Below are 24,601 nucleotides of genomic sequence, written 5' to 3'. Positions count from 1 at the left end.
CAGAGATTATAATCAATGCAATTTTTATTTACTTTTCCAATTTTCTTACATTTGAATAGATTTGATTACTAACAAAGCGCAACAAACTTACAGTTTTGATTTATTATTTCAGTATATACGATAAAGTGTTTTACAAATTTATCTTTAGATTTCGTAATCTAGCAGTGTATTAGCTCAGAAAAATTTTCAACAGCAAATGTTTGCTTTTTACTCTAAAAACCAGTGGGGAAACGCTGGAATGAATAAAAGGAATGATTTTTTTTGAATCTGTTCAAATGCAACATGTTCTTTAGATAAATACACTAAACTAAACCGAAGAAGAAACTATTGAGTCTGTAATGCCTACAAAAGTTTCAAAACCGTTTATCAAAAAGTCCCAAATAAAAGCCTGTGTTAAGTGCAGACTTCGTAAGGTTAAATGCGATCGACAAATTCCTTGTTCCCGCTGTAAAGAAAGCAATGAATCTTGCATTTATGGAGAAAACGTTGTGGATAGCCAGAAAGACGACTTAGGTACGGAAGATAGAGAAGCAACAAGGAAGCTAAAAGATGCCTCATCATTACCGAATCATCTTGAAATAGAGCGTAGGAAATGGGGCTTTGTTGGTTGGAGAAACCTCGTGGAGTTAACGGGTCATAAACTAAAAGGCTCTTTCCTCAAAGATGTCGATTCTTTAAATGAATATTTAAAAAAAAATCCTTCTACGATAAAGATTTTACGAGATTTAAGAAAACTTCTTCCTCCTCTAGAGATATGTAGATGCTTAATTCAGCGATATTTTGATACTCTCGAGGAAGTGAGCAGCATTTTCGACGAAGCACAAATTCAACAGTACCTTTCTGATATGGAAAATTCGGCGGTAATTCCGGAAACGATACTTGTCATGTTTTCGGCTATCATATCTACAGTATTATCATTCGGTGAAGCACCTATAGAAGTTGTAAATTATCTTACGTCTATAGGTACAAATAGGTCTAATTTCTGTTTAGAAGTCGAACTGAAAATAAATGAGCTCTTACAAGATGAAGAAGTTGATCGTCTTTGGAGAGACACCGACAGGATCCGACTTCACGCATTAAGAGCTCAGCGTAATGAAAGGACAGAATTTCGGAAGCTAAATAATGATCTGTGTAATGCTGTTCACATCGCCTGTTTTGTAAATCCTATTTTTCAAAAGATGGATTCGGATACTGGATCAGAAGCAAAAACTTGGTTAGCGGTGTGCGAGATTGATGCATTAGATTGTGTACTAAAATCTTGTCCACCTTGGATCCAACACGATATCTATGGAATATTAACACCTCTGAAAAGTAATTACTCTGACGATAGTATTTACGAATTTCATTGTATACTTGGCAAACTTTTGAAATGTGGTTTGGAGGTATATAAATCAATACATTCATCAACTGCTGTTGAATTTATCGATACCATTCCTCACTTTGAGACAAAATTATCATTAATTTTGATGGACATTGAGTCCAATTCTTCCTCTGCTGCTTCCGGTGCCATCTTTCGAGACTCATTTTTGAAAGTTATTTTCTGGGTGGTCCGTAAAAACTTATACCAGTATTTTATTGCTATATCTCCTGTGTCACTTTCTAATTATGAGAAACTCATTCGAAATTTGACACAAACATTGAAACAACTGAGCCGTATTATAACCAACTCTATAAAAATTTTCGAAGAGTACGGATGGCTTAATTGTATGTTAATTCAAGTGATTCATACCTTTTTTCTCTTGTATTTATGCTCAGATAAAGGATTTAGTTTACAAGATGATTTCCTTAGCTCAGTATCAACTATACAAGGAATTATCAAAACTAAACAATACTCTGGGCGACTTTGGATGAAGTTGCATAATCTTTTGCAAGCATTAGCTGATGGAGTTTCATCACATCCAGAATTGGAAGATAATGCTTTTGAACAAAATGACGAAACTTTTTTTGACATGTTTTCCGATATTTTTGACTCGAATTTTAATTTTATAATGCCTACTAATTTATAGAGAGAATCAAAAGGATAGTGGCATATGCTTTTTGAGTTTAACTGTTATACTGTTATAAACTCCTATTTAATTTTAAAATAAATTTCCTCCCTGTATCATCAGTGGCAGCTTTTTAAAAACTTTAATGAAAGATCTTAGTTGTTTGCATTCAAGGTCATAAAATATGGCAGTAAAACTTTTTGAGACTTTTCAAGTACAAGTAAAGATTAATTAATCTATAAGGAACTTCGTTAAAACGGATTAAGTATACAAACGACATTCTAGAAAATTGGCAATATTACAAGATAACCACCACTCTTGCGATACCTTCGGCAATTCTATGTGCTCTTTCATCTCGTTGTTTGATTTGAAAGATCACCTGGTAAAATCAAACTCATTTCTTTGTTTTAAGGTTTTAAGTAGAAAATTGACTGTAACTTTCGTATGGCTTCTCCAACCTATTTTTTTTGCACATGAAGGCATTACAAACAACCGATGAAATAGGCTTGTATATTTTCTGCAATATTCCCTTTTGTTATTCAAATACTATAATTCTATTCACATTTGATATAATCAATTAATAGTGAGAGTGTAGAATGCGATGCTGCTGCTCTATGATAAAATACTTCAATTATGGTTGTAAGGTAAAATCTATTTTTACAATGACTTATTAGTATTTTACTGAAAGATTTGCTTACTTGAATGGTCCTGGGATGAACTGATCAACATAAGGGAGCAGGATTTAGTTGCTTCTCACAATCTTTATATCTATGTAAAGCCGGTTAAGACTGTATAACAATTACATTCAGTATGGGCAGGACATCTTTTGTTGACTGCGTGCTAGCATTTTTTTAGACTATACAAGATTCTAATTGGAGTTATGCTTTAGTATGTGTCCTTTTCAATTACCTTTCAAATTTATGAATCCAAATGAAGTACTCGAATCTTTATGAAACTTTCATAACCTAATCTTTTCACTAAAATCTTTATGGATACAAAATGTCATTTCTCTTAAAAATGTATTAACAAAACTAATCGATTCAAAAAGACTCCCAGTAAGTTGGGTAAAGTATATAAGGATTTTACCTTTCAAGTTGATTTTTGTGAATGGAACAAATATGAGTATATACGATACTAAACTGAAATCATCTATTTGCGCTTTAGTTATTAAATACTTTTGCTACGAGAATTTCTTCTTAGACCTCGTTTATATTTACACTATCAATTCTAAGAATTCATAAATTAGCATCCACTGTTTAATCATGTTGCATCATTCGTCTACCCCCTTCTTATTTGTTTTATCACAGCAGAGGCTTTCGCTAGAATTTTGACAAAAAAGGTTTCAGGTGACATATGGCTTCTGATTAATATAGACCCTTTCTAACCGAGAGCACAATGGATTGGATGATTGAGGATTAAAGAGAGATGATGGTAGTATTATGTGCTTCAAAATAAACCCCATTTTTTGTTGTCTTCATATGGAAGCTAGGATGCGAAGAATAGAGCAAACGTAAGAAAAATAAAGACTGTTATAAGTAATTTGTTTGCTGCCAACGTAGGGGACGTGGAGGACGCAGAAGAGGAGCCTGAAGATGAGCTACTCGAAGGGGAAGGTGATGCTGAAACATCAATTTTCGTTACATTTACAGCATTGGAGCTTGAAATTGTTTTCAAGTTAGGTGATATAAATGAATCATGGGTACGCCGGGACGTCTTCCCTAATTGATTGAAAATGGTACTTAAAAAGACATCAACACTCCCAAAGGCTCCACCATTACCGCTTTGTAGACAGGTTTTAGCGTCACTGCAATTGCTGAGGGTTTGGTTACTGAGTTGTAGATTAAATACACAGCTTTTATTGCGATGGCATTCAAACAAAAAGGTTTCCTCAAGCACAGATGAATTATTTTTTTTGCTTTCTGAAGTATTATGTACATACTCAAAAGTTGTATTGGGGGTAAGCAAATAATGAAATCCTGTAGTATAATCATTAGATGTACCTTTCACCGGATGGGAAGAGTCATTGATACTCAAAGTAAATCGATTAATATCACTTGACATCTGAAAGCATCTTGGTTCACTTCCAGAGAAGCATGTTGGAAGTGTTTTATTTAAAGCAAGGCATGTTACACTGCCATCTTCTGCTGGAACAGCCAACACCGATGACACGTTTTCAAGGTACGAGTAAGCACCCTTTCCATCAACGACAGGAGCATTCGCTATGAAAGAAAGGTTTCCGCTGCATTCGGAGTCGTAAGGAAAAACTTGAATGTAAAACGGATAGTCGGCTTTATTCGTTGTTGAAGAAATTGTTCTATTCAAAAAACAAGCAACAATCGTTATAAAAAGTAGCAACTTCATATTTCAAATATGATTATCGGTATCGAAAAAGAATCGAAGAATAGCAAGGCGGAAGTTTAGAGAGTAAGCAAATTGTAAGGAAAGATAGATTACAGAAAAATAAATTTATAATATATTTTGAATTACCTAAAGAAGTCTCCTTGAACGTACGTAGGTTGTTTATATCCGTATTAATAGCATAGCCTCAGGGGACGCCACTTTCGTACATTATCAGCAATTAGAGAAAACCAGCCCGATGTTGAACCTTAGCTAAGCATAGAGTTCCGTAATCTTTCTGCTCATGCACTACTTGCTTTGCCTCGTTGAAGTGGTTCATTCATTTTCACTTAGCCTTCGATCTGTCAGTGGGCAAATTACAGCCATTGTTAACATTTTTCATACTGAAACGATTAGGCTCATCTTGAGTCTTTTTGGCTATCTATTTTTAAGGTTGTCAAGTTACGTGCATCGAAATTATAATGCGCCTCAGTAACTAATGTTACTTGTTGAGTAAAGCTATGAATAAGAGTTTAGTAGCTAAAAAAATTTCTTATAAAAGAAGGAGACGAATCTCATTTCAATGTGTAGCTTGCTTTGTTATTTTACCTTCTCAGTAAGGACTAGAGATGGAAGTATAGAAATTTCAGCAATTACCCTAATCGAGTAGCTATGAAGCCCTTAACACAAGGTTAAAGTTGAACTGAAATAAGCTACTTTTTTTTATCGTTGCGATTTATGCTACTTTCATCATGACGGTCTTCTAGATGTTCGAGGAGATCCTGCTCCTACCTTTTATTTAACTGTATTTTATCGCTTCTTAGAAATATCAAAGCAATTATCACTCACTTTTATCTTTTTATGTAAGGTAGCTAAGTAACATGTTGCACTTTCCGTTAAGGCCTTGCATTAGTCTCACAATATTACTTGACGAGAAGAATGGTATCGTGAGCGGAATCATTAATGGGTACTTGTACTTTTAGGCTGAAATTCGATTGGATTTTATGATCTATAGTATTAACAGAAAATTCCATTGCAGTAAGTTAAAAATTTGGGTATGAAGTTATTCCGTTAGGAGTTTTATGGGAAAGTGTTTGCTTTATAAATCTACTCATCATTGTAGATACTGCTAATCGTGTTTATACGAAAGGTAGGAAACAAATATAGTTAGGTATCATTCAATGTTATGAGTCGAATCTAAATGTCAGAATAAATTTACGTCCGAATCGCAACAAGATTAATTCTTATGACATGCACTAAGAGCAAGGACAATGTACAATTCTTAATATTGTTTACCATGATTTATTTCTAATTGCTGCCGCAAAAACATAATAAATATACTTAAGACGAAAATAGGTAGTCAATCGCATACAAAGAGTTTACTTGTAAATAATACATGATACACTGAAAAATTGACAATACATGATATTGTAAAAATGCCTGTCATAATAAATAATTCATTCTTGAAAATGAATTATTTGACCGATACTGTTGAATACTGATTTTAATAAAACAATCTCCAATTGTAATCTGAGAATATTATGCTAACATCCTTTACCATGTAATATTGCATATCAAAAAAATATAAGCGACCCTTTAAGTTATTTACTCAACCATGTCCTCATACCATTTGTTTATATCAGGGAAAAAGAAACAGAAAAATACAATTCGACTTGATTTTAGGTTATACGTAGATTTTATAAGCGAAATGACGAATCTCAATGCGCCAGATTAATTCAAACACTAAAACAAAAGAAGTTCGTAAATTCTTTATTCAATTCGTTATTAGAACATCCTAAGCGAATGATTTCATAAATATTCTCCATTCTCTCGATCTATTGAGTATTCAGCTGCACTTTTAACGAACTACTACTCACTGAAGCTTGCGTAGTGTATCTACTTATAGTTAAAACAGCCAATATTTTCGACTTAAGCGAAAACTTTGAATGCTAATAGTCATTTTGCCATAGTACCATTAATACATACGACAGTATCCAAGAAGTCCAATATTATTTTGTAGCTCTGCTTTGACTAAGACTCTTTAATTCAAAAAAATTTTTTTATGTGGAATCCAAAGTAATGGGAATACGGTTGTTTACCAAGTACAGCATAATTGCATTATTATCTATCAACAACACATCTTCGTCTGACAGACTATTTGCCAATTACTACAGGGAACAATCAACGCTTCTAATACAAAAGGTTTTCAATTCTTTTCAAGTAGGGCTACCCTTTAGATGGAGTTAACTATGAACAGAATTACCATACCCTTGGATAGTAAATACTGGCTACATTTTGAATTTGATGTAAAATATTGCTTACAGCCATTGCACACACATGTACTTCGCGGAAATTATGAGTTCGGCGTTATTTGAAAAACCAAACTATAGATTGTAGTAACAACATGGAAGAGCCGACATAGACCGAGTCATCAACTAATAAAAGGACACATATATTTGCAAACCCTTGCTGAGATTATTTGTGGGGAAAAAAATTAGGACAATTGTAAGTTCATAAACTAGCAGCATATAAATACCTTCATAGGTTCAACGGTAACCGTAATGCCAATTGACTAATACATTTTCATTCAACAAAAATGAAATACTCTATTTTTTTAAATATCTATACGTTGCTCTTATTCTACTCTTTCTATCCTTAAATATGTTGCTTTCAGTATAATTACATTTCTCATGTTTACGATACCAAATATCAGGAACTTTTCTGGTAAATTCCACATAAACTGAATTTTGATCCACTCTCGGTAGGTTTCTTTCGTTTATTCTCTCATTATTTAGGGTAAGGCGCTTTGAGCCTTTTGTATATGGAGATGTTAGATTATCTCTTTTAAATCACGAAAGAAGCTATTCATATTCAGCATATTCAGCATTCCATTCTGTTTGTTTAATCCATTTTTTCAGAGCTTCATCTTCACGAGGAACATAATCAGCACAATTATTTTCAGCTAGCGCTTGCTTTAAAATGGCAAACTTCACATGACGAGACACCTCTCTTACATTAGTAAGATCTGGCAGTAAAGAATCATCAGACTTAAATAAAGATCTCGGTGTACTAGCCAAGCCGTCTGCGGCGGATGAAAGCATTTCTTCAGTCAATGTTTTACACTCGGATAAAACAGCAGCAACGCCGACTGAAGGATATATAAAAGCATTATTACATTGAGAAATATAATAATCCTTTCCATTACGCTTCACAGGTGGCACTGGGGATCCCGAGGCAATTAATCCTTTTCCATCAGTCCATTCATTCAGATCACTCGGTTTCGCTTCCATTAAGTCTGTAGGGTTGGAAAGAGGAAATATAATTGGTTGCTTTGTATGTTTACTCATTTCCCGTACAATATTTTCGGAAAATATGCCAGCTTGACCAGAGACACCTATAAGGGCCGTCGGATGAACCGTAGAAACAGTTGTTTCTAGATCAACTTCATCAGAGGATGATTGATCAGCAAAAACTGACCCCTTTTTCAAATAAGGTTTTTGTCCTTCTGTTGCCCTGTCCGCATGCTTATCCAATATTAAACCTTGCTTATCCAATAGATAGATTTTATCTCGAGCTTCTTCTCTGGTTATCCCTTCCTTAACCATACTAGAAACGATTCGATCAGCTATACCGACTCCTGCTGTGCCAGCTCCGACAATGACAAACTTTTGCTCATTCAATTTACTCTTCGTAAGACGGATAGCAGAAAATATTGCAGCTAGAGTTACAACTCCTGTACCTTGTATATCATCGTTGAAGCAAGGTAATTTGGGACTATAGCGGTCAAGAACAGGTTTGGCATCTGAGCGACCAAAATCTTCAAAATGAATGAATGCATTTGGAAAGGTCTCCTTTACGCTATGGATGACATTTTCCAAAAAGCGACCATATTCTTCTCCGTGTACACGATCCTTTCTCAATCCAAGATATTTGGGATCCTCTCGATGATCCTTATTGTTTGTACCAACATCCAAAACGATAGGTAGAAAGCGGTTGGGATCTAACCCTGAGCATAAAGTCATTAAATGTCCTTTTGCCACTGAAATTAAGATACCACCAATTCCCTGATCTCCAATACCTAAGATGCCCTCTGAGTCAGTTATAACGATGTATTGGATATCTCCGGGTTTTCCAAATTCAGCGAATTGTTCCTTCATATATTCTGGATCATTATGTTCAATATCTAAGTAGCATCCATTCGGATATCGGTATATTTTAGAGTATTGTTTTATAGCTTGACTTTCGGTGGGTGTGTAGATAATTGGATACATTTCTGGCAAATGACGAGTGACTAATGCGTAAAAAAGAGTCTGATTTGTATCAAAGACATCGGATAAGTAAACATGTTTTTGTAAGGAATCTCCTAAACGTTTGTACTGATCGTAGGAGCGCTGAAGTTGCTGTTCCAAAGTCTCAACAACTGGAGGAAGTCTAGAAGTTAAGCCAAATTTACTACGTTCATCCTTTGTAAAGGCTGTACCCTTGTTATAGCGAGCATTTCGGAGAAGGTCAGTGCCTTTTAATGAACATGAAGTTACTTTCCTTTGAACGCTCATATCCAAAATTGAAAGATAGATATTTGTTAGAAACAATAATACATACTGACTGTCCATTTGACTTTTATAGTTACGTAAATAAAGCGAATTGCGTCATTATAAAAGGCATTCATTATAATATCGAGAAAGCGTTTGTGTAAAACTGCTATGATGTTACGTAAAACGTTGAAAAGTCTTTCCTAGTCTGTGGTTATTTTAGTATTAGTTTATTTTTGGTTTCTTAAGAGTAGCATCCTCAATTCTCCTTTCTTTTACGCAACGATCGAAAAGCGTTTTTTGTTGACATACGTAAATATATACGTCAGTTAGTCAGTTAGTCAGTTAATCTGAAGTTTTGTTTTAAGTTTACGTCACAAAATCAAATAAAATGAATACATTTTATAGAAACTCAATTGTCGTAGCATAAATCATCTGCTCAGTTAACTGTATTTATCATCTTAATTAGTGGAAGTTATAAGTATTTTATTGTGAGTATATTGTTTATATTTAAAAGAAACTTACTATCGCGTTGGACGCAATGCTTCAGAGACAAAGATATAGGCTGGATGGAACAGTAAATCGTACAACCATAATCTAAAGTTAGCAGATCAACTTTATAGACTGATTTAAAACTTTCTTGAACATAAATAAGTGAGCCATGTAACAAATTTGTAAAGAAGTAATGTTAGGGGTAAAGCGTAAAATAAATTAAATATCAAATTATCGAAGTAGCCGGGCCTTTTCAACCTGACTTACTATGGGATGCTTAAGCTTCCAAAACAAAAAAAAAAAAAACTAGTAAGGAATTAACAAAAGAAAAAGCATGTTTTAGTTCTTTGCATCTTACATTCATTCATTCTTATTACTTTTAACTTTGTTAATTAGACTAATACTTAGCGAATTTAAATACCCAATATTTTGCGTTGTAATCGTCAGTATGCCGCTGACTATATTCAAATTATGATTATATTTTTTTAATTTTATAATTTAACAAAGTCAAATAATTTTAATTAATTGTGGGTTCAAAGTAGAAGAAATTCTACTTATATCAGACAAAGAACCAGAATCAAAAAAACTAATTCTCGCTAGTATAAACCTGATACGGATGTTTTAGTCATGTATTTTAGTTTTCGGAGATTCTTAACAAAACAAACAAGATAAAAAGAATAACGAAAATTAGATAAGAGCAGATAAAGTTACGCGTAAATACGGCATGACAGTCACATCCGTACCTTATCAGTTTGACGATCGGGACGAGCGTTAGAATTTAGGTCCAAGGCAATAAACCATCTCGGTGTTTTGTTTTTGTCTTATGGATGATGCTATTTACATTTTGGGAGCTGGAAGTATTGGAAATTTCCTAGCTTGTGAGCTGGCAAATTTATCATGCTATGAACACAACGTTGTACTGTTGCTAAGAAACAAAGACAGACTTGACCAATTCAGAAGAAATGGATCATACCTGATACTCGAAAGAACACTAGATGATAAAAAGGTGGTGATTAGACGTAAATTTAAGGCCACATGTTTATCAGAACTTAATGTGGATACTATTGACAACTTAATTGTCACTACCAAGACAACTCAGACAGAAGCGGCTTTACGCGATTATCTTCCCTTATTAAAAAGAGACTCTAATATTCTGTTCGTTCATAACGGTTTTGGTGTGATCGAAACCTTAGTTAAGACCGTTTGGAGGAATGCCAACGTACGGCCGAATCTTTACCAGGGAGTCACTTCTCACTCGGTGTTACCAAAACAAGATTTTTACTATTGTCACAGCTGCTTTGGTGTTATGAAAATTGCCAAAGTCTCCAGAATGGATGGAGACTTGTCTGTTGACGTTCCAACAGAACCCTGTGCTATGGTGGAAGCCTTATTACAGTCCAAAATGTTGAATGGTACTTATTTAACCTATGATGATTTACTAATTTATCAATGTCAAAAATTTATGGTTAATGCTTGTATGAACTCTACAACCACCATTATTGATTGTATAAACTATGAGCTATCCAACATCGCCGAGGTTAGAACACTTTTTCAATCTATTATAACCGAATGTGTTGATGTGTTATTTAAGACCAATCAATTCTTAGCAGACAATGGAAAAGCGAGGGAAGTTTTAAACGTTCCGAAGTTGGTAGATTTAATTTTGTACCTTGGCTTCGTAGAAAATGCGAAAAACAGTACTTCCATGAGAATCGACACACTTGCTAAGAGAGAAACAGAAATTGATTCATTAAATGGATGGATTGTCAAGTTGGCTAAGGAGATAGGTTATAGAGCTACTGTAAACGAAACAGTAACTCTTTTGGTTAAAGCAAGAACAAAAGTAAATCAGAGACGTGCTTAATTAATACTATATATAGTACGGGAAAGAGACCTCCTGTACTAATACCATGTTTTATATTTATCAGTCGCAAACGATAATAAAATAAATATATTTTGATCAAAACATTACAGGGATTCCTTTTAGAATGTATTTAAGCCTAGAATTATTGACTTATGAATATAAGCCAGTAATGGATTTTCTCAAAACTATAGATGAACAATGCATTCAGAAAGTAGTTAAATTATTACTAAATGGATATCATAATAATAAAATATCTGTACCTCTGCTCAGTTTCTTGTTCTTATTTAAAACTATCTTACGTGGTTTAATATAACTTAACTAAAAGAAATGTAATTCTAATACTTTCTCCTTGTGTTGTTAAGTCGTTTACCCATTTAGTGATTATAATCATTTAGTGAATTTTATCTTGTTATGGAAAATCAAGTCTAAAAGAAATCCCATTGTAGTACCGAGTTGTATAAGCGAAGTTAATCAACCAAACAAATATATCCACGGATAATATTTGGATAAATATATAATCTTTCTAAATTTATTTATTTCCTTATGTCAGAGATTGCAATTATCATGCCACTTGTATTCTATGGTCTTTCTATTATTTCGTAATTTACTTTAATTATAAACGACCAGTCAATTCTAGAGTAGGAAATTCTTGGCATAAATTTCCACAATCGGCTACATCGTTAAAACTGTTAATACATTGCAAACTGTTTTAATGATTGATCCATTGGCGAATATTCATTGGCCTAAGAGTCATCGTGTTATATTAAAGTATAAAGATAAAAAATTTAATACAGAAAATGTGGATGCGAGATTGGAACGGAACTTATAAAGTGATAGGGGAGATTATCAGAAAATTGTATGACTTTGAGTCCATAGTCGAAACCTTCAGGCTTGTCTGGCTAAATAATACTAGCCGTCAAGATTCTGTTCAGTTACAAAAATTCCTAAACATTACTAGCTTATATACCAGGTACAATTCAAGTATGATAAAGTCGTCTTTTTTAATTCCACTTGAAATACATTATTATACGATGTAACAGTTTTCCCTGACACCTTGAGAACCATGAATATCATAAAACAATGGAGTAACCCAAGTTCCCTATATTAGTGGAATTGTAAATACGATAATATACGAAAGCTTAAAAGTAAAACGGCTTACATTATACAAATCACTTACTGAGAGTTTTGCTGATGGAGCTAATCAAATCGCTTATATATACATGTTAGTTAGTTAACCAGAAGTATAGTGACATGGCTACTATTTTTGCAAATCTAGTAACTAGAATTTCAATTAAACACAACCTAGTAATAAAAATATCGATTACTCATTCCCTTCCCACTATATTATTACTTCATGTACTATTCCATGACAAAAGCCATTTTCAATCCTTAAGTACGTTCATTGATCTTCAATTGAATTCTTAAGAATTTCTTACCAATAAAACTGATAACGACAACAATAGCAAAGAAAAGAATGTTTATTTCTTACAAACAACTTCACCATGCATTAAATAGTAGCAACTAGATGAGTCCCTAATAAAATCATCCCAAGCTTGTGCCACTTCTTGTCTTTTTCTCAGGTCCCCTTCGGCGTCAAAAGGAATCAATGTTTCAGTAGAATGTAGAGCACGATCTCGGAACATCTTTCCAAACCATTTACGATCTTCTTCATTTGCGATAAACCAAAGAGACGCGCTGGATGAGATACTCATAGGACTAAACCCGGAATCAATAGCCCACTTTCGAAGATGCCTTCCTGCCTGTGGATGTGTAGATGAGCACTTCGTTTTCGCCAAAAACTGGGACTTTAAGGTTTCATCAAGTTTTGTTGGATAAACCTGAGAGGTTTCAAGGTCAGCATCTTTACTACATACAATTCCTCCAGGTTTTGTTACACGTTTCATTTCTTTGAGCACATCAACCTGATTTTCGACATGCACCAAGACTTGATGAGCATGTACAATGTCGAATGTATTATCCTCAAACGGAAGTTTATCTCCGCTAGCAAATTGAAAATGACAATTTTTAAGATTCATTTCAGATCTTTTCAAGTTGCCTGCATCAACAAACTCTTGAATTGGCTCAACACCGATAACTTCTCCTTTCGGAACATATCGTCTTGCCAAGTCCATAGTAATGGTCCCGGGACCGCATCCGACATCTAGTACTTTGTCATTATCTTTTATATACCTTATTAAGTAAGCGCAGCTATTTTCAACAGTTCTCCAAGCATGAGTTTTGGAAATGCTGCTATCGAATCCTTTTGCGTAATATCCCTGTTCAGTGCTCATTTTGCTTTCTTTATTTAGCTACAAATACTTTGTTGAAAGAAGAATAACGGATACTAATCTTGAAATATATACGATGTTTTAGAATCTGACGAAATAGAAACTGACTCGTTAAAAGATTTTGCGCAAACCAACTACGGTGCTAATAAACATACAGTTTGACGAAATTGAAAGTAAATAAAATGTAGAAAGAATATATAAAATCTCTTCTGTTTTTCATACAACCTTAGTTAACTTTTTATATTTTATAAATAGGTAATATTAATTTGCACGGCAGTAAAATGCGAAAGTGTCAAATGTGTTATTTTAAGTTTGATTTCCTCTAAAGATCTGATATTATCTTTCAAAGTTTTACAAATACAGACCAGGAAAAAATGTGCTTCCTTGACAAAAATCTTCAAGTAATTTAGGTACAGTCAAGTATTATTTTATTAATAGACAATCATGAGTACTCGAAATAAAAGATTTGAAATTATTTATTAGACAATAAAAAATACGACTCACACAAATACAATTTGATAATTATTCGAGCTTTTTGTTTATGATACCCGAAAAAAGTCGAATTTTTTGATTCTGAAAATCTCATACTATTTGATATTTGAATAGAAAAGATGCATTACAGAGATAAGCAGGTAATTCATTGACTAGACGGAATCAGAAAATCTTTTGATACATAAAAAACTTAGGTTTAATTAGCAAAGACAAAGTTATGAATATGAAAATCTTTCTTGATCATTCTAGCTAGCTTTTATCAATTCAGTTACTAAATCCTTGGATATCACACTCACCTTTTAACACGTAGTACAATTAGATCCTATTTAAAACTAAAGTTGTTAACTAGAGTCGAGATACGTTATAATATGGTGTAGGATTTCTGCCCTGACAAACAATAGACTCCATAGAGTCATACTTTTATAGCTGTTGATTTTATGACATGCTTATAACAAAAGCAGAAAAAAACGAAATTGGTAATAGTTTAAGTAGGCCGTATGAATTGTCACATTTTAAGATTAGTTTCTATTTGTTTTGTATGGATCAATTGCAAATACTTTTTACAGAGTTTTTCTTAAACTGAATCAAAGAAAAAAAAAGGAAAAAATGCAACTCAAGGTGTAGTACGACGTAAAGATGGACTGGACTCTTAACGATTTTTTCTTTTGTTATTTTTTGAAAATGAAAAAGCTAAAAGTCATAGATTTGAAACTGTAGTCACTTAAGGCTTCAAATAGATTTAAGGCTACAACGGAGATTGTAATGATCTTCCTCTTGGAAATAAAAGAAAAATATATATATAGAATACTCTCAATGTTTTCTGATCGTTGACCCATACCACAGCAAACTCCTAAACTAGTCCTGACTCTCATCCCTTTGCTATTAATGAATCGCAAAGAACTATTCTAATGATTATTAATAATCCGATTCTATCGATATTTCATAAAGGCGAAGTACGATCTAACAATACAGACATAATCAAAGAACTATTGTAATCTTTACTATGACGACAAAGAGAATTCATACGTTGAACAAACAATCGCTTTCGCAATGAGCTGATTAGTTTCAATCCTCGAAAAAGCTAGAAAAGAATACATTCGAACTCATTCTAAAAATTGTATTTTTGCTTTGCAAGCAGTATCGTGCTACTATCTTAAATAATACTTCAGTTTTTAGCCATCAAGCACCCAAGATAACGTAAAAGTATGTCGATAATATAAAAGCAGTCAACTCCTAATACTTACATCCATCTTTCTCTTAACAATGGTTAATTTTAATTTTATGCTCTTTTCTCATAAAGGAGGCCCAAATCCTTGGAAAGTAGTTATCGCTTAAGAATTAAATCTTTCTTACAAACCCGTCTTCTTTGATTTTGAAAAAAATGAGCAAAAGAACGAACAACACCTTTTTTACAATCCCAATGGTAGAGTTCCTACATTAATAGATCATCAAAACAATGATTATGCAATCTGGGAGTCCGATGCTATTTTGGTCTACTTGGCAGACAGGTACGACAAAGAAAGAAATATTTCATTGCCTCATGATAATCCAGAGTACCATCATTTAATTCAATACCTTTTTTTCCAGTCTTCAGGTCAGGGTGTCATTTGGGGACAAGCAGGCTGGTTTAATTTTTTTCATCAAGAACCTGTTGCATCTGCCGTTACTAGATATAGGAATGAAATAAAGCGTGTGCTCTGTGTTTTAGAAAGTATTCTCCAAGACAAGGACTACCTCGTTGCTGGCAAGTTTACGATTGCCGATTTGTCTTTTGTAGCCTGGAACGATTTGCTAACAGCAATTTTTGGCCCAGGAAGACACGAATTTAAGGAAGAGCTTCCTCAGCTGGACTTCGAAAAGGAGTTCCCTAAGACACATGCTTGGCACAAGCGTCTTATTGAGCGTCCTGCCGTCGTTGAGACCATAGCGGAACGAAAACAAGCTCTACAACAATGAATTGGTTGGAAAGCACTTTTCATTTCTAAGTTTGAATTAAAATGTGCAACTTCTTGAGTGGACGAAAAATTTACGGAAACATTATTTGTTGTGATGACTTTTACGGCATTCAGTACTATGAATGAGGTTCATTTGAATCAATTGGTAATTACCTATTTTTATAATATCCTAACTCTCTGTCTTCATATATATAAACTGTAATTGCCAGAATGACTCATGGTTGGCTTCATAAAGCCCGACCAGTAGTAGTAGTTCTTTTCATGAGCATGGTGCCGGTCCCTAGTGCTATTTTTCGCTCTGCGAGGTTCTTGAGGGATGTGAGTGTTAATTATGATCTTGAGGAAGATCGTGGATGCTTTATGACATATCTTTATCTCAGCTAAACTGTGGTTGTTTTAGCAGGAGCACTTAACCTTTTGTAAAATTTCGTTTTTGTATACAGGATGTTTGTTTGCAGATGTATTAATCAATTCACTAAATGTATAACAAATAATAAAATGAAATACTTCAGAATAATAAAACAAATAACAAGAACCAACTTGTTTGAGATTGTATGTATGCCTACCTATACTCAATTCCTTAGGATTGCTGGTAAAAAAGAAGCAGTATGACCCCGGACTGGCTGGGCCATTGTACTTTACGGCAGTTTTGTGCTTTATTGGTGTTGACTGGTGGGTGACTAATACATATCTTTATAATCATACAACTCCGATATATTTTCGTTTTCCTGACAGTTAATGTACTGCGTATTTTAATTTTCTTTTCTAATTTTAGTTTCTTTATTTGCTTGCATCATGGTCAATCAGTTTAGTTCGTCTTATTCTTATTTTTATTAATGAACCGTTGCTGATGTGGCTTATATTTATGAATGGTGAAAAACCAACTTCCCAGTTTATCAAATTTTAAGAATATCAAAAGCAAAAACAAGTAGCCTACAGCACCCCGGATTCCCATGTTGTCTCCAACCATAGTACTAACGAGGCCCTCAGACGCTTAACTGCAGTGATCGGACGGGAACTGGTGTTTTCGCCTAGGTGTGGCCGTAGACAGTTAAAGATTTCATTTAAATTCTTCATTTTGAATAATAAAACAACAAATACTATCCATATGCGCCATGTCACGTTAGTAATTCTCACGGTTCATGAGAATTAATATCGAATGGAAATAATATCTACGATTGAAGAAATGTATACTTGAATTGGATTCTGTTGTACTACGTATATACACGCTAGTAATGTCCAGGGATCTGCTTAACTAAATTGAAAGTTTTTTGATGATCTTATATAACCACACCTTTAGTTTCTTTCTTTTGGGTTAACAAATATACGTCTGTCAGGCTATTTAATAAAGTAGTCTTCTGTCATCCTCGAATGGACATTCATCAGCCCGTCTTAGTAAAGAAAAATTTATCGGACGATTTTTATTGTCTAAAGCCAACTATATAAAGATACGAATGAACTACTTAATCGCCGAGTTTTAATTTTAAAGTTCACCTTGCTATCTAGACTACATCCTTGCTCTTCTACTTGAAATCAGCAACTGTTTCGCTTACAATGTTAAGGCACCCGTAAAGCGTGCAAACTCATTTTTGTTATTACCTTAAATTTGAATATGTCAGAGCCAATTCCAAACTACTTTTCTTCCATCTCGGATTTCGCAAGAATTACTTCTTCCACAAGCTTCCTTACGACTGTCAACGTTAAGCAAAAAATATGTTTGCTAACTCTGTTTCTGTGAAATGATGATGCGATGTTATATATAGAAAAAAACAGGATAGGCAAGAAATTAAACTAAGGGGATGAAGCGTAACCTTCTCAAACATTGACTTTGTTACGTTAAACGGGGAGTTCGTCTTGACTTTCCTAAGGAAGTGCTTGTCTTTCACCAACTTCTTTTCAATACCTCAGACATGCAAAATGTTTTTATTTAGCAAGAAAGGATTAATTTCTTTGCTTTTATGCACGTTTTCTTCATTAATTCAAGCTCGAGATAACTCACTTTTTTTGTACCAACCCCGAGTCTATCCTGATCTTATTGATTATCAAAGTTTCCAATTGGCTGTTTATTGCAAACGGGTGAATGCAGATGAAAATCATCCTAAATATAGCTCCATACAAACCTATGAAAGGATAGGTGGAGGAATGGCAGTAGCTTATTTTCCAATGGAAGAATGGGAGTTAGTACTTGGTAATAGCGGACTTGAAAAAGATTGTTTAAACGAGCTTTATCACAAAAATTGGGATTTTTTTTTATTTGAATACATATGCCCTGAAAAAAGAGATATTTGGACTGGCCCATTTTCCTACAGCAGTGATTCCATTCGTACATTCAGCTTTCCATCCAATATTACTCACCCAAATCAATTCTTTGAGGTTGAAGAAAAACACAGAGGAACGTTTTGCCTTGCAACGAAGCCACTTTCAAAGAAAGGATCCCCAAGTATACCATATGTTCAAATGGGTTACAATAGCAGCCAGGAACCCTTATTCACTGAGGTATATACTAAAGACGCTCTTTACTACGCTCCTCTGATATTTACCTTTGGGTCTCTTTTGTTTTCTCTTTATTGGATATGTGCGATGTATTCTCAGAGATCAAAAATCCTTCCCATTCAATACGGACTTTTGGTGCTCATTTTAAGTTCTGTCTTTGGGCTCCCATTTTTCTTTTGGTGGAAAAAATCTTGCAATTACAATTATTTAGGTTTTTTTGTCCCTTGGCATGTTTTAGATATCAAACAAGCTTTCGATTCTTTCATTGAACGGCTGTTACTCCTTTTTGTTTCCTTTGGCTTTGGTGTATGGCGTCCAATTCACCGAAAGCTCATTTTAGGAATGACACTTGTTTTACTTTTTCCTTTTGCATATCATAGTATTTTGAAGATGCTTCATTGGAAGACTAAGCTAAGTGAAACAGCTTTGGATTCCATTGATACATTTTTAAATGACTCTAGCTTTAGTTTGGTTGGATTAACAACTCTATATTTAAACCGAACTTTAACATCTACGCCATACATAAAATCAAAAGAATCTCTTCGAGTCGCAAAGCAATCTCTTTACTATTGTGTTGCGCTTTTTCTGATTTTAACTTTTGCAAAATCATATTTTGGTTATGTTGAAATATTTAGGAAAACTTTTCTGTCAGATAGCTTTATCTGTTGGACGTTTCGTTATGTAACTAAAATTCTAATTCCCTGCTATATCTGGCATCCTTCAAAAAACAAATGGATCCTTTATCACAAGGAAGAGGACAAAGATTACTTGAAACTTAAGATAGGAAGCTTTCCCGCTAATTTCGGTTATCCAGAAACTTGAGCAGTAATCTGCAGAAGTCTCAGTCGATTTTCGTAAGCATGAATGCTTAAAGACAGATTTGATAAGAACTAGATCCTTAAAAATTGTACAAACTTACAAGCGTTGAGAACAAAAACATAGTTTCATGGTTTTTGTTTTCGCTAAAGCAGTGGCCATTAATTCGTATGTTGATGACAACAACATTAATAGAATAACTGAATTGACGAAATCAACTCGTTCCGCTATGTCATTTCCCGTATGAGCAATCAAGTTGTTGGAAATAATATAATATAAGGCTCCCTATAATCGCGATGCTCTTCTAAAGTTAATCTAACCATTCACATTGCTTTCTTATCGTCCATAATCTATCTAACTTGCTTTTCCATAATTATAAATTTCATATCCGCCTTCAGCCTTTCCATATCATCCTCTCACAAACAAATCGATCGCATTCACGCTATCCTGCCTCTTTGGCATGAAATATACCAGCCCTTTATAGCAGTACAAAGCGTAGTCTCCGTACAGCCTCAGGCTTGCCCAATCCAAGGTTGGAAAACAAGTTCATAACAATCTTTTCGCCCACGGATTGAGGGTGGTTCCATTTGATATTTCCATCTTTGTTCAAAGGAGATGAAATTTTTTCCGGGCTGCGACTACGCAAAGTAGCGATACCACTGGTGTTGTACTCTGAGTTCGATGTTTTCGGGTTTACCGTCAAATTAAGCTGTGATGCGACAAGACTCAACGACTCCTCAAGCAGGTTTTCACGTGCACATACGTATGATAACTCATTTTTGTACAAGCCTTTGGTATGTCTTTGGAATATCCAAGTATCGCCGCATACCGAGGCGTGGGCAATTTTGTGTTGGCTCAGCTATGGGATGTAAGCGAGCAAGCAAAAAGTACAACTGATTCTTAGATCAAGGAGCTGAGAGCGTCGTCCATGGAAATGTATCCTAAAAAATTGTAACACGTTTCGTAGCAAGTGCTTTCAGAGTTTTGAGTTTTTAGAAAGAAGAGGAATGGAAGGTGAAATAAGGCCAGGATATTTGAAGGAAGAGGAGGTATTAAGGGAAGTTTTGGTTTTGTCAAGTTGCTATAAGTGACGATAGGTATATAATACACTTTATTTTGCAATTTGATGATCAGCTTTGGAGTCTAAATTATAAGAGTCATCTAACAGGGGATAAGGTTGCTGGCGGGAAAGGTTTCTGGATGCCAGCTCTTTGCTAGTAAGTAATTCGTTTTAGCAGGCCTTCAAAAGGAAATACATGTCTGAAGCTAACCACAAAATGTCCATTGTGCTATGCTGACCAATAAATGTATGTACGCTTGAAGGAAAATAACTGGTTTGAATCAAATGCGAATTCGTTGAAGCTTCCTATAATGATTCTGCGACATGCAACGATGGTTTCATCTGACATGCTGAAGGGTAAATTGAGCTCTCTGAATGCATCCATCGTTAGTATTGAGGGATCGTGCCTGAGGTCTTTTACAATCAAATAAGGAATCTTGTCCAATTGGAAATACTTTTATTACCTTTACCTGAACCTTCGTGCAGCCTTGCCAGCTCGTCATTGGAAAGTTTACGGAAGTTTTTAAGGTCGTTCGTCATGGTATTGATAACTGCCGGTTTATGGGCAGGCGTTAGTCAAAGCTAGAAAAGGCTTATTTGAGTATATATTATGAGGAATGGAAGATTTCCAATGATGTCTCTCTGTTACCCGAATCCTCGAAAAAGGTCCATTCATGTATGTCAAGGTAATTAACGTTGCTGTCACACAGCTATGGTCAACGCAGTGTCTTTTTACAATACTCTGTCAAATTTCATCTAAGAAAACCACATCGTATTCGTGAGTATATAGTACAGTTATACAGTAATATGATTTGTTGAAGGTTATACGAATAGTCAAAATATAAATGACGGAGAGTATGTATCGGAGGAAGCTACTGCATTGGACATACAACGAATAAAGAAGCAAAATCTAGGGTTAAAAGAAAAAAAAATATGCTAAAGTTGCAGATTCAGCCTTTTGAAACGCTTTCTCCGTGAAGTTGTATTCATCTTACTTTTATTTACTGTTACCTATGAAGGGACAATTACCAGATTGTAAATTGATATATTAAGGAAGCGTCGCAGGATCGATTCTCTATTAAAAATTAAGGGTTAAATAGAAGCTATGAAGGTTGAACAGCCTCTGATGCAGATTTTAGTGGGAGTAGTTTTCATTTGAAGACTGAAGCGGGTAAAATGTTTGTTACTCAAAACACGTAGAGAATATAAAACATTAAGAATGCAATAGCAGACCCAAAAAGGATTTGTATAAGAAGGACTCCATGTAAATAACTTGTCACTCGACTCATCGACTCTGACCTTTTGGTATTTGGAACTACGGTTGTATTGCGACAACAATTGATAACTAAAAGACGATATGTGACAAAAAATAAAAGAAGGATAAGTGATGATTGAATTGACGAAACACCTCAAATTGTCCGTATTGTAATAATTTTTATGGAAGCTATCCTACAATAGTTTTTTTGGTTAAGATAGTTACCTCTTCATATAGCTTTTTGGAAGTAGCTAGCGTAAACTGTTTCTTTATTTTATTAATTCCGTGGATTATATTCATTTTGAAAAAGTTTCCATGCTTTGTTTACTATTTATAATATCTCATCGTTTAGTCTTAAGGTATCCGCTAATATTCGTGTCACGGAAAATACTCCTTTAGTAATGAGAGTGTAAGTGGAACACAGTTGTTAATGCTTGAACCGTCAAGTTGAATACTCTTAATTAAGTTAAGTTACTAAATATCTCGAGTAATATATCTTTAGTAACGTCCCTGGTGATACTAATGAATTTGCTAACGAACAAGTTTATTAGGTCTGCCAGCAAAATCTTCCTAACTGAAGACTTTGTCTGAGGAGAACGGCGTTTATAAATAGTAATCTAAAACTAGGAAATAGACACAATAAACTTTAACTAATCCTCAGTTTGTTTGTTTATTAACATTAATATGCAGTAATATACTCAGTAGCATAATCATTGCAAAATGGTTTATATTAATATTAAGGATTGCTCTGACAGATCCTTACAACTGTGTTCATTCTTAAACTTATTACAGAAACTATTATCTCTAAGTAGTTGTCATTGATCATAAGAGACTTAATAAAACACTTTATTACCCCGCTATTCGAGCATCTGTTCGTCTTCCTCGCTACCTTCGTCCAAATGATGGATGTTAGGTCCTCTGTGCGCCTACGTAACTTAACCCTGCTAGGTAAGAAACGACTGTGATAATAGATGTGCGTGGTTTAATGGTTATTGCATCCACATAGGCAATTAACCATCATCTGCAATGATCCCCGGTGAACTCGTTATGGATTACAATGGTATATCTATCTACAAGCCTCCACATACTGTTTAAAACGCTCATAACTTGCATTAGCTGCCTCATGGAAATAGCAATTTGTTTTGCTGGTGCATCACTAGGCACATTATCCATGTATATTTGTATAAATCAGCATGGTAACGACAGCGAAGTTCTTTGAAAGACATGTGCTGAGAGAGCCGAATTGAAACAGCTATGAACTTAAGTATTAAAATACTGATAAATTGGTCAGAACCGACATAATAAGAAGCATTGAGCTAGTTGTTTTTCTTTGTTGAAGAAAATCATCATTAAACCGAGATAGGAGTAGATCCGTAAAAGTAACAAGGTACAACTTGTGACCCCTTATTATAACTACGTCCCAAATTTTTTTAACTCACCCCATAACTGTGTAAAATGTCAGAATACAATCTTTCTCTTCAAAACAAAGTAGCAATTGTTACAGGAGCTTCAAGAGGAATTGGAGCAGCAATAGCTGAAACTTTGGCACGCCGTGGTGCTAAAGTAGCCATCACTTTTACCTCTGACAGCAGCATTGATGCGACTGAACAGTTGGTGAAAAAAATAAAGGGTTTTGGCACCTCAGCAGATGCGATCAAAATTCAGGCAGATTTACGTGATGTTTCAAGTGCTAAACATATTGTTGATGCCACAGTACAAGCTTTTGGTCCTACCATCCATATCCTTGTTAACAATGCAGGGTACGCAGGTCAACCAAAACCTCTAGGAAGTGCAACTGCGGAGGACTATAACCTTACTTTTGATGTAAACGTTCGCGCCGTCTTTTTTATGACAGAAGCCATGGCACCTAATCTTCCTAAACAAGAAGACGGGAGTGGGGGCAGGATTGTCAACGTTGGAAGCATTTGTGGAAGAAAGGCATTCCTTAAAATGCCTCTCTATTGTGCTAGCAAGGCAGCAATTGAAGGTTTCACAAGATGTTGGGCTGCTGAGTTGGGCCCTCGAGGGCATACAGTTAATCAAGTTAATCCGGGAGCCGTTGAAACGGATATGCTAAAGGGACTTTCAGATGTAACATTAGAAATTACAAAAAAAATGACCCCTTTTGAAAATCGTCTTGGATTACCTTCTGACATTGCTGAAATTGTCGCTTTTCTTGCTGAAGATAGTAGTCGATGGATTACTGGGCAGGTAATTTCAGCTTCAGGTGGAATGTATATGTATTAATTGTTTGGGGAAAGTTTTTGAGAAAATCATCATATGAATTTTCCTGCGCAGCAATTTTCGTTCTCATCTTAATTACGCATAATAGAATAAGTTATGATTAATTTTTTTTTTTAATTTATGACATTTAATATATATAAACAGATAGTAATAAAAACAATCGACTCAAAACCCTTATGATAAATGAGGAATTTCTCTGTATGAAACGAGATTTTCTACAATTACGATTCTGAGTTACACTTAGGAAGCCCAATGCTCTATTTTTCATAATTAAATACTTGAAGAAGTTATCAGCTTCACAATGAAAGTCTGTGATTCCCTTAAGTATTTTAGGTTTTTTTAGTTGTCAAAGGGGTATTGAAAAAAACCTGTCATGGCAAGGAGTCATGAATGTATGTATAGTCCCTGAATTAAAACGCATATTTTTTTTCTTTGGATTTACGTGATTAATCAATTTACTTCACCAAGTTATAGCTGTAAGCTCTAATGTATTTCTCACGGTGTTAGTGGCCGATCGTAATATTTTTTTATGAAGATTTACTCTCGGAATTCCTCTCATTGATTATCCTGTCCGTATTTTTATTATTTGAAGGATCTAATAAAGATTACGAAACTTGGCTAATTGTAATTTATGGCTGTTTTCTTCTCAATTCATTATTCACAATCGAGGCATTTATTATAGTTTACTCTAGCCCTACAGAGCTCCAATCTATCAAGAAGTCAAAGTATATATAACACTGTACTTTACTGAAATTTTTATAATCAGTCTTTTCCTTGAAAGGATTCAT

At 34.5% G+C, this 24,601-nt stretch overlaps 10 protein-coding genes and 1 non-coding gene across 11 annotated transcripts; 6 read left to right on the top strand and 5 right to left on the bottom strand.

The window, feature by feature from the left end:
- Positions 1 to 179: 179 nt before the first annotated feature.
- Positions 180 to 2,159, top strand: SPOG_02224 (transcription factor). Its single transcript, XM_013168165.1, has one exon. It carries the CDS (start codon positions 339 to 341, stop codon positions 2,004 to 2,006), a length of 1,668 nt encoding a protein of 555 aa, XP_013023619.1. The 5' UTR covers positions 180 to 338; the 3' UTR covers positions 2,007 to 2,159.
- A 979-nt stretch (positions 2,160 to 3,138) lies between these two features.
- Positions 3,139 to 4,691, bottom strand: SPOG_02223 (uncharacterized protein). The gene has a single exon (XM_013168164.1). It carries the CDS (start codon positions 4,344 to 4,346, stop codon positions 3,471 to 3,473), a length of 876 nt encoding a protein of 291 aa, XP_013023618.1. The 5' UTR covers positions 4,347 to 4,691; the 3' UTR covers positions 3,139 to 3,470.
- A 2,492-nt stretch (positions 4,692 to 7,183) lies between these two features.
- Positions 7,184 to 8,991, bottom strand: SPOG_02222 (malic enzyme; the record flags this gene model as incomplete). Its single annotated transcript, XM_013168163.1, has 2 exons — positions 7,184 to 8,838; positions 8,925 to 8,991. The coding sequence occupies 2 exons, from the start codon at positions 8,989 to 8,991 to the stop codon at positions 7,184 to 7,186; spliced, it is 1,722 nt and encodes a 573-aa protein (XP_013023617.1).
- A 1,067-nt stretch (positions 8,992 to 10,058) lies between these two features.
- On the top strand, positions 10,059 to 11,350 carry SPOG_02221 (ketopantoate reductase PanE/ApbA). Its single transcript, XM_013168162.1, has one exon. It carries the CDS (start codon positions 10,170 to 10,172, stop codon positions 11,208 to 11,210), a length of 1,041 nt encoding a protein of 346 aa, XP_013023616.1. The 5' UTR covers positions 10,059 to 10,169; the 3' UTR covers positions 11,211 to 11,350.
- A 657-nt stretch (positions 11,351 to 12,007) lies between these two features.
- On the top strand, positions 12,008 to 12,318 carry SPOG_02220 (uncharacterized protein; the record flags this gene model as incomplete). Its single annotated transcript, XM_013168161.1, has 2 exons — positions 12,008 to 12,191; positions 12,251 to 12,318. The coding sequence occupies 2 exons, from the start codon at positions 12,008 to 12,010 to the stop codon at positions 12,316 to 12,318; spliced, it is 252 nt and encodes an 83-aa protein (XP_013023615.1).
- A 194-nt stretch (positions 12,319 to 12,512) lies between these two features.
- SPOG_02219 (UbiE family methyltransferase) lies at positions 12,513 to 13,616 on the bottom strand. The gene has a single exon (XM_013168160.1). It carries the CDS (start codon positions 13,499 to 13,501, stop codon positions 12,689 to 12,691), a length of 813 nt encoding a protein of 270 aa, XP_013023614.1. The 5' UTR covers positions 13,502 to 13,616; the 3' UTR covers positions 12,513 to 12,688.
- Positions 13,617 to 15,253: 1,637 nt separating this feature from the next.
- Positions 15,254 to 15,946, top strand: SPOG_02218 (glutathione S-transferase Gst2; the record flags this gene model as incomplete). Its single annotated transcript, XM_013168159.1, has 2 exons — positions 15,254 to 15,310; positions 15,383 to 15,946. 2 exons carry the CDS (start codon positions 15,254 to 15,256, stop codon positions 15,944 to 15,946), a joined length of 621 nt encoding a protein of 206 aa, XP_013023613.1.
- A 929-nt stretch (positions 15,947 to 16,875) lies between these two features.
- Positions 16,876 to 16,990, bottom strand: SPOG_16251. Its single transcript, XR_001203093.1, has one exon. It is a non-coding gene; the product is annotated as a 5S ribosomal RNA (ribosomal RNA).
- On the top strand, positions 16,954 to 21,545 carry SPOG_02217 (uncharacterized protein). Its single transcript, XM_013168158.1, has one exon. It carries the CDS (start codon positions 17,863 to 17,865, stop codon positions 19,258 to 19,260), a length of 1,398 nt encoding a protein of 465 aa, XP_013023612.1. The 5' UTR covers positions 16,954 to 17,862; the 3' UTR covers positions 19,261 to 21,545.
- Positions 19,733 to 20,854, bottom strand: SPOG_02216 (uncharacterized protein; the record flags this gene model as incomplete). The annotated part of the gene is made up of 4 exons (XM_013168157.1): positions 19,733 to 20,108; positions 20,213 to 20,363; positions 20,570 to 20,683; positions 20,779 to 20,854. 4 exons carry the CDS (start codon positions 20,852 to 20,854, stop codon positions 19,733 to 19,735), a joined length of 717 nt encoding a protein of 238 aa, XP_013023611.1.
- Positions 21,546 to 23,008: 1,463 nt separating the features above from the next.
- SPOG_02215 (3-ketoacyl-acyl carrier protein reductase) lies at positions 23,009 to 23,989 on the top strand. The gene has a single exon (XM_013168156.1). It carries the CDS (start codon positions 23,025 to 23,027, stop codon positions 23,814 to 23,816), a length of 792 nt encoding a protein of 263 aa, XP_013023610.1. The 5' UTR covers positions 23,009 to 23,024; the 3' UTR covers positions 23,817 to 23,989.
- The last annotated feature ends 612 nt before the right edge of the window (positions 23,990 to 24,601 follow it).

Source organism: Schizosaccharomyces cryophilus, assembly GCF_000004155.1.
Source record: "Schizosaccharomyces cryophilus OY26 unplaced genomic scaffold supercont4.4, whole genome shotgun sequence".
NCBI lineage: Eukaryota > Fungi > Ascomycota > Schizosaccharomycetes > Schizosaccharomycetales > Schizosaccharomycetaceae > Schizosaccharomyces > Schizosaccharomyces cryophilus.
The sequence above is the reverse complement of the archived record's forward strand: the minus strand, read 5'-3'. Positions and strand labels throughout refer to the sequence as shown.